General features: G+C 52.0%; 1 protein-coding gene and 1 long non-coding RNA gene across 2 annotated transcripts in view; both read left to right on the top strand.

Moving 5' to 3' along the window:
* Positions 1-748: 748 nt before the first annotated feature.
* On the top strand, positions 749-8804 carry LOC128335822 (uncharacterized). The gene is made up of 3 exons (XR_008311727.1): positions 749-857; positions 6958-6998; positions 8543-8804. It is a non-coding gene; the product is annotated as an uncharacterized LOC128335822 (long non-coding RNA).
* Positions 8805-15046: 6242 nt separating this feature from the next.
* LOC128336121 (active breakpoint cluster region-related protein) overlaps positions 15047-17338 on the top strand; it is a 57112-nt gene continuing 54820 nt past the window's right edge. Inside the window, exon 1 of the mRNA XM_053275301.1 lies at positions 15047-15769. Within this exon, the coding sequence (XP_053131276.1) occupies positions 15121-15769 (649 nt within the window). The 5' untranslated portion in view covers positions 15047-15120. The remainder of the gene's footprint in view (positions 15770-17338) is intronic.

Below are 17338 nucleotides of genomic sequence, written 5' to 3'. Positions count from 1 at the left end.
TCCTTTAGAGAAACCTAGATAAGAGGCAAGGGATGGGAAACAGAATAAGCTATGAATATCGGATGTTGGGAAACTGATATGAGTTAAGGGATTGCCCATTGTTTCATCCCAATGTGAGCAAAAGTGGATTTGTGCTGATGATTGGCTTTGGATCTGTGCTGATGATAGGCTTTGCATTCCTTCTGTTACACCATGATAAGATGACTAAGCCACACTCTGTATAAATACTGACCTGTCACTGGGGGTCTTCGCTCTCGATTTGGGTGCGCCCGGAAAGCCTTACTTGCTAGCAGTAAACATCCCATAAGCTTTTCCCTGTGTGTGTGTGTATTATTTGGCGTGGCACACCACCCAGACAAGAACCGGCTTTCACGGTTATATCACCAGAAATAGAGTTCATCCTGCAACCATTTCACGGAATGTCTGAGAGGTGTGTGCGCACTGCCTAGGAGAGCTGAACGTCTCGGAAGGGATTTGGGCGGCGGGCATTCCTTTTATCTCGACTAGGACTTGCGCTGCACAGCTAGAAAGAGAACTGCGTTTCTCCCCTCTCCTTGCGCAAGACCACAGACCCAATATCCGCCGCCGCCGCCGCCAGGCCCGCCTCGCTGGCCGCACAGGGAGCCCCCAAACAGCCCGACCGAGCCGAAGCCTCCAAAAAACCGACCAAGAGCGGCTCAGTCCCAACACCTGGTCCCGAGAGCGATTATGTCGCTATGCTTTTTCGAGTTCTGACTGGCTGATCGGCTCGACCGCGAGGTTTAAAGCCAGCAGAGCACGGAGAGGGCGTCTCGGGAGGAATTTCGCTCACGGCTCGTGTGGAAAGTGGGAGCCCCAGATCGGCGGACCTTGTCGAGGTGAGGGAAAGGGTCGGGTGAGACCAAGGAGCCATGCTGTGTCGGGGCGGGGGGGGAGTTAACTTGTGGTCGCAAAAGGGCGCGGGCGCGCGGGGGGCCCCTGCGTTTTGCCTGCGTCCCGCTCTCTCCTCCCTTGCCCTTTTCTGGGGCGTCCCTCGCTGCCCCCGACGGGAGGAGTGTTCATGGGCGCGGATGGAGTTGGCTGGTCTCTACCTGTCTACGAGTCAGTGCATGTTGAGAAGGCTACACCTGTGCCGTGGCACAAGGGTACCCTCAGCAGCGATTACGCTCTGTCAAAGTTCCTGGGGGTGGAAGGCTTCTGAAAACTCAGCCGCTCCGTCTCAGGCCGACATGTTAAAACCGCCAGAGCGCTTCTTTGGAGCCCCCCCCACACGCCCCTAATTCTTGAGGGGGTGCGGGACAACGTCGTCTTGCTTTCTTCCATCCCCCCCCCCCGCCCTCGTACCTTTGCAAACGGCCAAGGCTGTGTAACTTCTACAGGGCGAGCATAGGCTGCGAGCTCCCCGGTGATGAAGTAAGTGTGCATATACTAGCAACACGGCTTGCAGGCATGCCTCCTTTCTGTGTCACGAACAGGGGCATAGCTAGGGGAGGGGGCGCCAGTGTTTACCCCTCGCTCTGGTGGCCCCCCAGAGTGAGGGAGATAATGAAGAAAGTAGGGAGGGGTGGGGGCCGTGTTCTTTGAACCCTTTCGCTCAGTTCTAGCTAGTTTGTTTGAACCCTCTGCTTTCTAATGGGAGAGTTTTCCCACATTTTCTGGGAACTTAATGAATTTTTCCAGGGTTTCCCACGTCTTTGGTAGTCTGGGCAAGATCTTCAACCTGCCTGTGAAAATGGCATTTTTCCAAGCAGCTTTATATTATAGATATAGCTTCTGCCAGCCCATCTTGACAATATTTAGCCATCTCACAGGGGCTGTCTCTTGCTTTTGTGAGCCCCAACCCCACCACCCAGTAATTAATCATTACTGTTCTGGGTCTGCCAGAACAAGAAGAGGCTTTGTCGCTGTTCTGCAGTGCAGATCTCCTCTGTTAGCTTGGGACTATGGGCTGCCATCCCCTAGTTCCCTTCCCACAGCCCTGTAAACAACAACTGGACTTCTGATGTACAACATGTTTAAGAGTTTATAGTAGGTTCTTCTTCATGGAAAAAAATATTTACTATTGACACCAAAGGAGATTAAGGTGGGCTTAGTCTTTTTAAAATGTTTATCCCAAACACTTAATAAACTACTTCTAATGGAATGACCCTTTATATCCATATCCAATCTTCTTATATCAGTCCATAAATATTTATGCTATCCTTCTGAAAGACTTGACTCCTCCATGAGCATAATCCATCCATATGGTTCTGTAATCCATGTAAGGCAGCTAGCCTGATAATATAACTTCAAATTCAGAAATCCAGCCCTCCATGTTCTTTTGCATCTTGCATTACCTTAAACTTGACTCTGGGATTTTTAGAAGCCCAGAGAAAAGTTTATTTTCCTTTGCCTCTCATTCAATGTCTCTTTTCCATTCTAACGAAGTAAAATTCAACAGTAGTACATGTGAAAGGGATCTTGGAATTGTGTTTTCACAAGATGAACATGAGTCAGCAGTGTAATGTATTAGCCATTTTTTGCAGTTGCAATTTTGGTAGCACTTATAGAAACTTAGAGATTTCAGTAGAACACTGGGAAAGCACATAGGGAAGTTATGGACTCTCCCTCGCTGGAGGTCTTCAAACAGAAACTGGGCAGCCATCTGTTGGGGAAACTCTTGCTCTGGACTTGAGTAGGGGGTTGTACTACATGGCTCACAAGTTCTATTATTCTTTGTTCTGTATCATGGGGATTATATTTACTTACCTTGTTTGTTTGATTTCTATACCGGCCTTCCAAAAATGGCTCAGGGCGGTTTACACAGAGAAATAATATATAAATAAGATGGCTCCCTGTCGCCAAAGGGCTCATAATCTAAAAAGAAACATAAGATAGACACCAGCAACAGTCACTGGAAGGGTACTGTGCTGGGGGTGGAAAGGGCCAGTTACTCTCCCCCTGCTAAACAAAGAGAATCACCATGTTAAAAGGTGCCTCTTTGCCAAGTTAGCAGGGGATGTTATTTCAGGTGTAAAGGCACAGATGGGAGAAGTGTTCAGTTTCACTTTCTGAGATTTGTTGACCCCATCACAGGGGCTATCTAATAGTATAGATATTGTCCTTTTAACTAACTCTCCCCCTCCCCCATGATGCAGATCAGGACTGAGACTGACAGAGAGGGTGGTTTGCCTAAGTCCACCTAATGAATTCATAGCTGAGTTGAAATTTGAACCAGGAAAGTCCTGATTTTCAGCTCTGCCTCTTAGTCCCTATGATCCACCAGCTACAATTAGCACCAAGGCATAGCTTGCCAAATGTCTTAGCCATGGTTTTAAACTGTAGTTTGGTACATTTTGTGGCTATTGAGTGTGCTGGTGTGCACATGTAAATGCCAACCATAGTTTGCTCTGAAAGTGAATGGGTGGGTGGGGGCTGATGACTTGAAAAAAGGGAGTATATGTGAGACTGCACACTAGGCAGTCTAGCAATATGTCTGCATTAAGCTATTATGGAAGAAACCTGCCAGGGAGGCGGTTGGACCATTAGACAATGAGGGAGTGAAAGGGATTATTAAGGAGGATATGGAGGTTGCAGAGAAGCTGGATGAGTTATTTGCATCTGTCTTTACGGCAGAGGATACTGAGCATATACCTGTTCCTGAACCAGGCTTTTTAGGGATGGAGGCTAGAGAGCTGAGTCAGATAGAAGTGATAAGGGATGATGTTCTAAATTGAAAGCTAACAAATCACCAGGGCCAGATGGCATCCATCCATGAGTCCTCAAAGAACTCAAATGTGAAATTGCCGACCTCCTTGCTAAAATATTTAACTTATCCCTGAAATCGGGCTCTGTACCAGAGGACTGGAGAGTAGCAAATGTAACACCAATTTTCAAAAAGGGATCCAGGGGCGATCCGGGAAATTACAGGCCAGTTAGCCTAAAATCCGTTCCAGGCAAATTGATGGGAAGCATCCTCAAGGATAAAATTGTAAAGCACCTAGAAGAACAGGCCCTGCTGGGAGTGAGCCAGCATGGCTTCCGCAAAGGTAAATCTTGCCTCACCAACCTTTTGGACTTCTTTGAGAGTGTCAACGAGTGTGTGGATCAAGGTGATCCAGTTGACATAGTCTACCTGGACTTCCAAAAAGCTTTTGACAAAGTTCCTCATCAAAGGCTCCTGAGGAAACTTAGCTGTCATGGGATAAAGGGACAAGTACATGTGTGGATTGCTAACTGGTTGAAAGACAGGAAACAGAGGGTAGGTATAAATGGAGAGTTTTCACAATGGAGGGAAGTAAGAAGTGGGGTCCCCCAGGGATCTGTACTGGGACCGGTGCTTTTTAATTTATTCATAAATGATCTAGAAGTAGGGGTAAGCAGCGAGGTGGCCAGATTTGCAGATGATACCAAACTCTTCCGGGTAGTGAAATCCAAAACGGATTGTGAGCAGCTCCAAAAGGATCTCTCCAAACTGGGGGAGTGGGCGACAAAATGGCAAATGCAGTTCAGTGTTGGAAAGTGTAAAGTGATGCACATTGGGACAAAAAACCCCAACTTCAAGTATATGCTGATGGGATCTGAGCTGTCGGTGACAGACCAGGAGAGGGATCTTGGGGTTGTGGTGGACGGCTCGTTGAAAGTGTCGACTCAATGTGCGGCAGCTGTGAATAAGGCAAATTCCATGCTAGGGATCATTAGGAAGGGGATTGAAAATAAAACGGCTAACATTATAATGCCCTTATACAAAACTATGGTGCGACCAGACTTGGAGTACTGCGTACAATTCTGGTCACCACATCTTAAAAAGGACATTGTTGAACTGGAGAAGGTACAGAAGAGGGCAACCAAGATGATCAGGGGCCTGGAGCACCTTTCTTATGAGGCAAGACTACAACACCTGGGGCTTTTTAGTTTAGAGAAAAGACGACTGCGGGGAGACATGATAGAGGTCTATAAAATCATGCATGGTGTGGAGAAAGTGGAGAGAGAGAAATTCTTTTCCTTCTCACACAACACTAGAACCAGGGGTCACTCCATGAAATTGATTGCCAGGAGGTCTAGGACCAAGAAACGGAAGTACTTTTTCACACAACGCGTGATCCACTTGTGGAACTCTCTGCCACAGGATGTGGTGACAGCCAACAACCTGGATGGCTTTAAGAGGGGTTTGGATGACTTCATGGAGGAGAGGTCTATCAGTGGCTAGTAGTCGGAAGGCCGTGGGCCACCTCCAGCCTCAAAGGCAGGATGCCTCTGAGTACCAGTTGCAGGGGAGCAACAGCAGGAGAGAGGGCACGCCCTCAACTCCTGCCTGTGGCTTCCAGCGGCATCTGGTGGGCCACTGTGTGTGAAACAGGATGCTGGACTAGATGGGCCTCCTTGGGCCTGACCCAGCAGGGCTGTTCTTATGTTCATATGATTATGATAGGAATGTAGCCCTGCTTGAAGGTTTGTCTTATTACCCTGTCTGTGAACTTTCCCTTTGCATCTGACACACAGCACAACAATTCTTTACGATTTAAAGGAGAGCGGTTAGGGTTAGGGTTAGGGTGAACTTAGTAGAGGTCTTGCCATGGCCAGAGCAAGGGAATCGGCTCTGTCTACACGAGAGAATCGATTTCCCCACTCTGGCTATGCAAGCAGCATGGGGCAAGACTGTGCAGCAACTTAAAAGCACTGTGCAGGGCTCTAGAAATTTGTGTGTGCATGTGCACGCACTCAGCTTAGAGGGAACATAGGCTGTCAGTACCTTTTAAATAACTGGACTTTATGATAAGCTCTACCTGAGATTCCTGAAGGAAGAACAGTATTTGCCAGATGTTCTTTCTTTTGCCACCCTACTTCAGGACCTATCCCTGAGTTGCCACATTTTAGTATTAATGTGGTTATGAGCCACATATTACGTTATGCTTCAGGTGATATTATGCGATTATGGTCTCTGTATTCGGCTGAAGGAAAAACATTTTTCACACTTGATGGAGGGAACATGTAAAGCACAAATACATGAAACTTATAGAACCTCAGTTTGGTAATGAAAACCTGAGACTTCTGGCCACTGGTCTCTAGGTCCTAAACATCTGGTAGTGGCAATGTAATTGAGAAATGATAAATGAATGCTGCCCATAAAACTATCCCCCCAAAAGCAGCTTTGTACAGTCAAAGATGGTAACGGCAATGTTTCTAGATACCTGCCTTCCTTTATCTTACCAAAAAACCCCAAAACCTTACAGCAGTATATTTAGTTATCATATGAGGAACCCAGATAGTCAGTCAGAATATAAAAAAATAACACATTCAACTGCTGAACCATCTCATTACATGCATAATAGTATCAAAAAGATGGATACTAGCTAATTTGATCTCTTGGGGATATCTCAAAGATATACTTTATAAAAAGAAAACGATCACGTAGCTCTCTAAAAAGTAAAATAAGGCAATTGGCACAGAGTTATTCAAGGCACTGGCAGTCTCCATGCTTAAAGAACGTGGTGTTTTTACCCCCATTTCATTAATGAAGAAGGACATTGTAGCACAGATTGTAGTTCAAAGTTTTCTCATACCTCTGATGTCATAATAGAGCCCCTGGTGGCGCAGTGGTAAAAACTGCTGCCCTGTAACCAGAAGGTTGCAAGATCGATCCTGACCAGGGGCTCAAGGTTGACTCAGCCTTCCATCCTTCCGAGGTCGGTAAAATGAGTACCCAGAAATGTTGGGGGCAATATGCTAAATCATTGTAAACCGCTTAGAGAGCTTCCTTCCAGCTATAGAGCGGTATATAAATGTAAGTGCTATTGCTATAATCCCATCTCTCCAAAGATGTCATAATATCTTGTCCTTCAACTAAATGGTCAGAGCAGCCATTGGTGGTTGTGCTTCTGCATAACAAAATTATTAGATTTTCCCCAGGGACTAGTAAAACAAGATGAAAAAGCCTGGTAAACTGTAAAATAAGTTTTAATCCAAACTCCAACACTGATGTTATTATCTCATTCTTAGGGTAAGAAATCTGCAAAACATTTGGCTTCTTGCACAAGCAGGTAAGAACTTTTGTAAATCTTGGGGAAATAATTATATAGTATATCTAGTGTTCAAATGTAGAAGATCTCTGCTTGAGTTAATGATGCACTAAGGAGAATAGTTGCCTTTGTATCAGAAGTCTGCACAACTTGTGATCATCTATACTGAGCACAGTTTACAAGCCATATATTGTGCCATGCACACACGCACCAGTTTTTGCACAGGGCAACACAAACAGGAGGCTTACTGTGCTCTTTCCCCGCTTCCAGCCACATACATGTCTGGTGGGCTCAGTTCAGCTCAACTGGTTGCAAATTATGTATTGTATCACTTCAGCAATGGAGGAGAGCTGGCCTCGTGGTAGCAGGTGTGAATTGTCCCCTTTGCTAAGGTTCCCGGTTTTTATTTGAATGGGAGACTACATGCGAGTACTGTAAGATATTCCCCTTAGGGGATGGGGCTGCTCTGAGGATGCAGAAGGTTTCAGTTTCCCTCCCTGGCATCTCCCAGACAGGGCTGAGAGAAACTCCTGCCTGTAACTTTGGAGAAGCCACTGCCAGTTCTAGACAATGTGGAGCTAGATGGACCGATGGTCTGATTCAGTAGAAGGCAGCTTCCTTTGTTCCTAACAAGCCTTCACATGTTCATTGGTTGGGAGGATACTATGTTCACTGGCCCACATGGTGCACAGCATTACAGCTCCATGACACTGTGCCCTGGAGCTGCTGCGGAGCCCGAAAGGCAGCCCCGACCACAGGCATAACTATCATAGGGCAAGGGGAGACAGTTGTCTGGGGGCCCACTGCCTTGGGGGGAGCCCCCCAGAGGCAAGTCACATGACTGACTCCCCCAACTGCACACCCACCCAGGCTTCCTTCAGTTGTATTCATCCTTCGAAATTGAGGTGAGTGTTAAGACTTGGAGCGACCAGAACAGCCTGTCTTTCTCTAGGACCATTAAATAATTTGCATCATCCACAATTAAGTATATATATACATTTATAATATAAATTTTACTATGCTTTTTATTACCACTATTCAGCCTCATTTAAGATTTCTTTACTTCATGAGCTGAGCTTCAGTGAGGGGGGGGCTTTTAAAATCTTGTCTCTGGGCCCACTCCAACCTTGCTACGCCCCTGGCCCCGACTCTGGTAAGAATGGGAGGTAGCACTATCAGCTCTTCCACAGTTCCCCCAATTGTCCCACAACCCTGTGCATCATGTTAACAACTGTCTTTCGAGTATTATTTCCATTCCCTTGTACATGTTCTCGGAGCAATTGGAAACACATTTGTGAAGGTTTCTAGTAGCCCAGACAGAGGACAGTGTTCAGATTAATCTAAATCCTGACTGTCCTACCAGTTTCATTGGAGATGTTTTATATAAATTGAAGCACAGACGTGGATTTTGTCAGTGCACTTTTCCTCATGTGACATTCTAAAAGTCGTCAAAACATACTTTCAAAAAGGGAAATCTTATTTCAAAACATCAGAAGTTGAACTGCAAAATTTTAAAACAAAACGTTTTACCTTAAGATAGTAATTTAACTCATTTGTTTTTGCAGAACAACAGTTGGACAAACTGTGACCAACCCCCATCCTCTCTTCAGAGTAGTAAATTGCAAAAGAAATGTTCACGATCATTCTCCAAAGCCTTGTCTCAGAAAGAAACAGCTCCCTAAAGTTGGGAGCTGTGACATAGCAAATAAGGAAAATAAACTAGGCCGTGCAGGTAATCGGCCAGCAAAATTGCCTGTGGATGGCCGCACATTCTTACTGAACTCCGCCGATTCTGGTCGCTCTCAAACAGAGAGCCCTTCATCAAGATATAGTGAGTTTTTTTCAGAAGTAAGTTAAACTCAATTTTGTAATTCTTGCTTTAATACAACTGCTATTGCAGAATTCATAGCTAATGTGAAGTTTACTAGTATTCTCTTGTTTTGCAGTTCTTGTTTTTCATTGTTTGTCTTTCTCCAAGTGTAAACTTCCTGGGGCAGAGAGCTAGATGCTTTCTGAGGTATTTAATCCAAAGAGACTATAATGTATCTATTTCAAGTGAACCTTGATGTCCTGTAGTTCTCTGTCTTCAGAAAGAATGTCCTATTTCAAGCCTACATACCAGCAAATAAGAACTAACATGGCCATACAAAAGCCTGATCTCCCCACCCACCCCCTGACGCCGCTACACCCTTTACCTGGTCCTTAGTGGGCCTTTCGAAGTTTAATCAAGGTGTAGTTAAGAGTGTTCACTTAGGAGGAAAATAATTGGTGATACTTTGAATTGGATCCAGAGGAACTCATTCAGGCGGGGGGATTTCTGCCAGCGCTTTTCTCCATCAGCAGTCTCCCAAACTATATCTCTCTCTATTGCTGAGGGTCCTTTGGGCCTTGGGATTGGCTATTTGGCGGCAAGAGGACACTAAAGGGCACTGTAAAGATAGAGGGTTGAGAGAGCCACATTCATCAAGCAGAACACCTTTCATGGTATGCTGGATCCAACCCTTCTGTGTTTGACCTAAATGCGATTGCCTTGATATCTCATGGACCTCCTAGAAGCAGCCAGCACCTGTGTTCCTCAGCACCACCAGTTGAGGTCCTCATGTCATCGGCATGCCTGTGGTCCAAGACTGTAAATCATTTTTACTGCTAGTGATTTGTTTATTATCTACATTTTTAAAGGCGGCTTTTCTGCAAAGCACCCAGAGTGGTAATGCAGCTTTATTAAGACTCGAGATTGTAACGTGGACATAACTTTAATAATTAGAATATAATATAACTGAGCTAGCATCGTGTAGTGGTCAGAGTGCTGGACTAGGACCGGGGAGACCCGAGTTCAAATCTCCATTCAGCCATGATACTGGCTGGGTGACTCTGGGCCAATCACTTCTCTCTCAGCCTCACCTACTTCACAGGGTTGTTGTGAGGAGAAACAAGTATGTAGTACACTGCTCTGGGCTCCTTGGAGGAAGAGCGGGATATAAATATTTTAAAAAATTAATTAATTAATCCTTATAGTTTTATATCACCCAAAGAGACAATATCTGTTTTTAGGACACCTTTGTTATAAATTATTTTCCTTTATTTCTGTTGTTAAAGGTGATGAAACATCTGAATTTTCTGAGATTAATTAAACCAATAAGACAAGGATTGAAGAATAGAACAATATTGGACCTCTGAAAAGTATACAGTGTACTGTGCTTGATTGGCCAGCAAACTCGCCTGACCTGACCCCATAGAGAATCTATGGGGCATTGCCAAGAGAAGGATGAGAGACATGAGACCAAACAATGCAGAACTGCTGAAGGCCACTAATGAAGCATCCTGGTCTTCCATAATACCTCATCAGTGCCACAGCATCCGTGCCTCAATCCGTGGATTGAGGCAGTAATTGCTGCAAAAGGGGCCCCAACCAAGTACTGAATACATATGCATGCTTATACTTTTCAGAGGTCCAATATTGTTCTATTCTTCAATCCTTGTCTTATTGGTTCCATGTAATACTCTAATTTTCTGAGATTGTGGATTTGGGGTTTTCATGAGCTGTACGCCATCATCACCACAATTATAACAAATTAAGGCTTGACTTCTCTCGCTTTGCATGTAATGCGTCTGTCTCATATATCAGTTTCACCTTTTAATTTGCATTACTGAAATTAATGGACTTTTGCACGATATTCTAATTTTCCGAGTTTCACCTGTATTTGTAAATTACAATCTTGGCATGGTGTGGTTTGCAGACATTTCCCCCACTTGCCATACCAGCCACCACTACCCCCGGCCACGTGCTGGTTGTGGGGAGTGAGAAAAGGAAGTGGGGGGGGGAAGGAGAGCTCCGTTGCGTTGCTGCTGAGCTCCCGGAGGGGGACCTGGCCTTGCCTCTCGCAAGGGGGCCCCGTCCCCAGGCGTCTGAGGTGCCCTGCTGCCCTCTGTCTCCCGCAGGCGTCCGCCACGATCCCAACATGAAGTACGAGCTGCAGCTGGCCAACCCCAAGGAGTTCTACCACGAGGTCCACCGGCCCTCGCACTTCCTCAACTTCGCCCTGCTGCAGGAGGGCGAGGTCTATTCCGCCGACCGGGAGGATCTCTACGCCTAGGCTGTGGACATTCAGCAGCCCCCTTGAAGGTTGCCCACGGAGAGAAGGGCCAGATCCCCACTTAGGCACCCCCCCCCCGGTGCTTTCTCTGTTTCGCCTTTTCCGGCTCCTGTGTTGAGGCGCTCTCCAGGGCGTGCATAGTGTGTGTGTGCGCGTGTATCTGCATCCCTGCCTGGTGTATGTCTTCCATGTAGTTCCACAATTGTATTAATAAAATTTTGTAAAAATGGGGATTTCGTGCAGTCTCTTGAATGACGAATAATCCATGGGGCAGGGCTGGATTCTGACCCACTGGGGCCCCAACTCCTATAGGCTTAAAAGGCCCCATAGCACTACAAGCGGGTCTAAGCAAAAGGACAAGGGAAAGAGAAATAACGAGCCCTTATTTTTGCTTGGAGAAGATGCAAAACAAACCATCTAAGAAGAACCGTTACCTTGCAAGAAGCCTACTAGAAATACCTCTGGATGAAACTGCGAAACTTGGAATCTGGGGGCAGGGTGTCTGTTCCGAGGCCCCTCAGCAGGAGAGGGCATAAGCTGTGGCTTACTTCGCCGGGGCCTAAATCTGGCACTGAGTGGATGCTTCCATCCTTCAGGGTGCTGGGTCAAAGCAGCACCCAATCCCATTTTCAAGGGTGGCGCGTGGTTGAGCTTTTGTTGGCAACAGAGTTTCCAGATGGTGCTGGACTACAACTCCCATCATCTCAAGCCACAATGAGCAGAGGCTGGGGGTGATGGGAGTTGTAGTCCAGCTAGTTCCCTGTAGGGGGTGGCACTTCCATGGGGCGAGGAGGGGAAGACGGTCACCTCAAGCAGTGGATGATGGGGGCACCAGTATGGGTGGGAAGATCACTCCCTGCCCCCTCCCTTTAAAAAGGGGGAAAGGGGATGTGCACAAGGGGGGGGGGTGGCCCACACAGAACTCTTCTTCAGCTATTTCGGAACTTGCTCCTTCGGTCTCGAAAAGGGCCGCTTCCCTGCCTCCTCCGCCCCGTGGCCCAGCTAGCTCGGGGAGAACCGCCCGGCACAGTGGTCTACCCGGAGGAGAGACAGCAAACCCGAGCTAGGTGTGGCTGGCACCTGCGGCTTTGCTCGCAGGCTGTCCGCCGGGCCGGCGCCCGAGAGGGGCTTTCCGGACGAGGAGACCGACAGCCCACCACGGTGGCGAGCAAGCTTCCCGGCGTCACAGCACTCCTCTGCCGGCAGCCGGGGCGGGCGGGCGGGCGGTTCCAGGGCGGGAAGGCCCCGCAGGGGGCGGAGACAGGCTGGGCTAGCCCGGCGGCGCCTCCCCCTGGCCGCAGATGCCCCCTCCTCGCTCCGGAGAGAGGCGCAGGGGCTTTGCGAGGGCGCACGGCCGGCTGACAGCTGTGTCGCACGCACGCACTGACTGGCAGCAGCCGCAGCAGCTGCAGGCCCCATGGAGGAGCCGCTGGGGGTCAAGGCGGCCCTGCCGCCACCGCCGCCCGCGCTGGAGTCCGCGTACCGGCTGGCCGGGGCGCTGGGCTCGGAGCTGCAGCAGCTCTCCGGCCTCTTCGGGCCGGGCGCGGTGGCCGGGCTGGTGTGTCTGCTGGAGGTGTTGGAAGCCTTGGCCGCTGCTGGGGGGAGAAGGAGCCGCAGCCGCAGCCGCAGCCGGGGGGCGACGCGGCGGGGCCGGGCTGGCCGAGTTGCTGTGCTGCAAGCCGTGGGAGCCGCCGGCGAGCGGCGCCCCCGGGAGCGACTCGAGGCTCTCACGAGGTACTGCGGCTGCTGGAAGGGGAGCGCCTCCCGCCCTGCTGGCTCCCAGGTCTGGTGGTGGGGCAAGGAAGGCGCTCTGCGGGCGCTCAGAGGCTGGCTCGCCACTGCGCTGCGCTGCTTCCGAGTTTCTCCCTTACTCGGACTAGCTGGCCGTGGTGGTGGTGGTGGCGGGGCGAGCTCTCCGCTCTGGGCTGGGGGGGCGGCGGGGGCGCGCCGCGGGAGTGCAGCAGCAGCAGCGGCACTCTGCCTGCACCCGGAGGCTGGCGCTTTGCTTTCTCCTCCCCCCAGGGTTCAGACTCTGACGGGGGCAGAGGGACTCTGTGCGTGCTCAGAAGCTAGCTCTTCCCCACGGCTCAAATCCTCCTGGCCATGGGTCTGGGGTCTGGGGCAGAGGCACTCTGTGTGCGCTCCGAAGCTGACTGCACTGTGCTTTGTTCTGGCCTGTATATTGGCAATGGGGGGTGCACTTCTGGGGCTGGGCTGGGCTGGGCTGGGCCAGACACTCCGCACAGGCTCAGAGGCTAGCTCTGCACTGCACTGCACTGAGCCATACAGAGACGGAAAGCCATATAGAATAACTGGAGCAGAGTGCAAAGCAGGATACAGAGGAGGTTCCCTCCCCGGCAGCACCATCTCCAGGGAGGGGTGGGAGAGACGCCGCTGCTGCCAGTCAGAGAAGACAATGCTGAGCTCGATGGACCGAGGGTCTGACTCCGTAGACAGCAGCTTCCTAGGGGATCAGGCCGTGGCCGCTGCTTTGCACGTTGAAGGTCCTACGTTCTGCGAGGCGAGATCTGACGGTTCCCACGTGCCAGGCTGTGGAGCGCAGCCCTCTTGTACGCCGAGTTCAAGGTCCCTCTGATCTCCTCCTGACTGTCTCGTGTTCTGCTCTCACTGCCAGGCTCTCTGCTTTGACTGCAGAAGGCTGAATCCCAGGTCGGCGGGGGGGGGGGGGGGGGGCGGGGAGCCGCTGCCAGTCAGGGTCGACCGGCCTGAGCTAGAGGGACGGAGGGCCTGACTGATAAAAAATTGAATACAAGCTGAAGGGGGACGTTCTAGAACTGGAGAAGGTGCAGGAGAGGGCAACCAAGATGATCAGGGGCCTGGAGCCGGTGTTCGGGATTCGGTGCAGTGGTCAGGCCAGGCCAGGCCAGGCCTGGGGCTTTTTACCGCAGAAAAAAAGAGGAGGGCTGAGGGGAGAGATGGCTGGGGCGGAGAAAGCGGATAGCCGTGTGTCTGCCTCTCGCATAACCCTAGAAGCAGGAGTCCTCCCACGAAAATGAGGGCCAAGCAACTTGGGAGCAGCAGCAGCAGCAGCAGCAGCAACAAGAAGCAGCATTTTTTTCACACAGTGCCCGATCAACTTGGAATGTTCTGCCACCAGCTGTGGGGACGGCTTCAAGGGGGGCTCCGCTAACTTCACGGAGGAAAGATCTAGCCATGGCCACTAGTCTGGTGGCTGTGGGCCACCTCCCGCCTCGGAGGCAGGAGGATGCCTCTGAGTCCCAGTGGCAGCAGGGGAGAGGGCAGGCCCCTTTCAGCTCCTGCCTGTGGGCTTCCCAGAGGGGGATGGCAGGGATCCATCTATATCGATGTATCATGTCTCTGCGTGAACAGAGGCAGCCCCACTCGGCCCGGAGACTTGCTGGATGTGACTCGGGGCCAGCCGCTTCTCTCTCGGCCTCACCTGCTTCACAGGCTGGTTGCTGTGGGGAGAGACCGGAGGAGGCAGGACACCGCTCTCTGGGCTCCGGGGAGGAAGCGCGGGAGAGACAATGTAAATAAATAACAGGAATACAACTCCCAGCATCCCGCGGGGGGGGGGAAGAGGGGGGGGGTGGCTCCCCGCCCGCCCGCCCGCCCCCTCCCAGCCCCAGACCACAAGGGAAAGGAGAGCAACCAAGACGCCACCCAGCTTGTTTCTCCCCCTCCCCGCCATAACTGAGGGGATGGGTCCAAGGAGGCCGCCCCGCCCCAGGCAGCTGCCCCTCTCCCTTGTCTTCAGGATCTCCCTCACTCCGAGGGGAGGGCCCGGCCCCCTCCCCCCCACTTGCCCAGCGCCCCCTCCTTCCTTGGGGTGCCGCCGCCACCGCCACCGGGTGCGCAAAGTTGCGCCGGGCGCCTCCCGCTCGCTTGGCGGGCAGCTTCCAGTCGGGAGTCTGTGCGGGCAGTAGCTCCGGAGGAGGGGCCCTCGGCGTCCCGCCCCGCCCGCCCCGCCCCGCCGCCGGAGAGCGGAAGCTGCCTCAGCAGCAGCAGCGAGAGGGGCGAAGCGGCCGCCGGAAAGTTTGCGCGCGGGGGCTGCCGCCGCAGCCGCCATGGGGGACGCCGAGGAGGAAGAGGCGGCGGGGGAGGCCGAGGCGACGGCGGCGGAGTTCGCGCGGCACTGGCGCCGCGAGTTCCCCGAGGAAGCGCCGCCGCCGGCGCTGCGCCTGGGCTCGGTGCCGGCCATGGAGGAGGAGCTGGGCCGGTGCCGGCGGGCGCTGCAGCAGCTCCAGCGCGCCCTGGCCCAGGAGAAGTTCAAGGTGGGCTACCTGGAGGCGGCGCTGGCCCGGCAGCCGGCGGAGGCGGCCGCGGCAGGAGGGAAGGCGCGCAGCCCGCGGACCCCCGGCAGCCCCGCCGCCGCGCCCAGGGCGCACCCGGCGGCGGGCGAGCGCGCCCTCGTGCCCGCGCCCCAGGGCTCGGGCGGCTTCAGGCTTCGGCCCCGCCGCGGGGACTCGCCGGCCAGGCCCCCGCCGCCGCCCCTGGCGCCCCGCCGCTGGAAGCACCGCCAGGACCAGGATCGCGACCTCCCCGACGGCTCCAGCTCCCCCGAGCCGCCGGTCCGGAGCCTTCCCGCCGAGCGGCAGCCTTCCCCGCGCCTCGACCTGGCGGAGAGAGAGCCCTCGCCCGGCGGCGGCGGCGGCAGCAGCGACTGGAGCGGCAACACTTCCGACCGCGAGGAGGAGGAGGACGCCTCGTCGGCAGGTAATACTGCTTTTGTACAGGGAGGCTCCATGTCCAGCTGCCAGGCTTGTCATGATGTTGCTGCCCAAACTTTAAAAAAAAAAGTTTTCTAAACTGGTGGGTGTCACTTGGTCTTGTGGCAGTCAGTTCCACAAGCGTTGGGTTGCTTTTGCCAGGCTTGGACCTCCTCCTGCCTCTTTGGGTGACCCTGAAATGGGGCGGGGGGGGGGGAAATGTGAAGAGTGCCAGGTGTCTTCATCCTCGCCAGACTTTCTCATTTTGCAGAGCCAGGCCATGCACAAATGAATTGCCCCCTTTGCCAAGCAGGGGCCACCCTGGTTTGCATTTGAAAGGGAGACTAAATGTGTAAGGAGACTGTAAGATCTTCCCCACTGGGGATGGGGCCGCTCTGGGAAGCGCACCTGCCTGCTTGCATGTGGAAGGTTCCAAGTTCCTCCTCTGGCAGCATCACCAAATAGGCCGGGGAGACACTTCTGCCTGCAACCTCGGGTAAGCTGCTGCCAGCCTGGGTAGACAGTGCTGAGCTAGATGGACCAAGGGTCTGACTCAGTATATGGCAGTTTCCTGTGTTCCAACTTTGAGTTCCCAGACCCTGTTGGGCATCACAGTCCACCATCCCCATCCCCAGCGGCCAATTGTGACTGGGAATAATGAGATTTGTAGTCTAGCAACATCTGGGGACCTGAAGTTCGGTAGCCCCGGACATAAAAATATATTTGCAGGCAGGAGCCCCAAGAAATTCTTGATCTCATGGCCTTTCGCCTGGAATCCTGCTCCCAAATGTATGTGAGTTGTGCTTGTCACTCCCTGGTGAGGTGAAAGCCCTCTGCGCATGCTCAGGGGCATTGTTGTTCCTCTCTCTTTCACACACACCCAGCCCGAGCCTGTGTCTCAAAAAGAGGCTCGTGTGGGCTACCCTTGAATGAAACCAGGATGGCAGCCGTGCCACAGTGTGAGCTGCGCATGGGCGAAAGAGAATTCCCCTCCAGGGGCTGCATTAAAGGCTGATCATACCCAGTTCCTGAAGGCTTTGGATCTATTAAGTTCCTCTGGCAGGAGAAGCTGCCTCGGTTTCCCTCTCGGGGGAGGCTTTAAGGCTGGCAGCCCTTCCCAGGCTTCATTCCAGCAGCTGCATGTCAAGATCCCGCCTCGGACGGGTTTTTCTGCAGAGAGGTTTGCATCTCTCATGGTTTATTGAGGGATGCTGGTCCTCCCAGGCTGTGGCCAGTGCTTCCTTCCAGGATCTGCTCCACCAAGTTCCAAGTTCGGAATTTCCAAGTTCCGAATCCCCTCAGGAGAACTTGGAGGAGGGATGCTGCCAGCATGGGATAGTTTGCAGCATCAAGGGTTCCTGCATGGAGAGGAGAGCTGGTCTTAGCTAAGCAGAGTCCACCCTGGTTATATATGTATGTCGGCGACTACAACTCCCATAACCCCCCCAAGCAAAGACAACCCAGCTGGGGACGCTGGGAGTTGTAGTCTCTGTTAGAGCCAACACTGCACCCCAGCCGTATGGCTGGTTCCAGGCAGGGGGCTTTCCCCGGGATTAAGAGACGGGGACTGTCTTCA

The sequence above is a fragment of the Hemicordylus capensis genome, chromosome 12, assembly GCF_027244095.1.
Source record: "Hemicordylus capensis ecotype Gifberg chromosome 12, rHemCap1.1.pri, whole genome shotgun sequence".
Lineage (NCBI taxonomy): Eukaryota > Metazoa > Chordata > Lepidosauria > Squamata > Cordylidae > Hemicordylus > Hemicordylus capensis.
The sequence above is the reverse complement of the archived record's forward strand: the minus strand, read 5'-3'. Positions and strand labels throughout refer to the sequence as shown.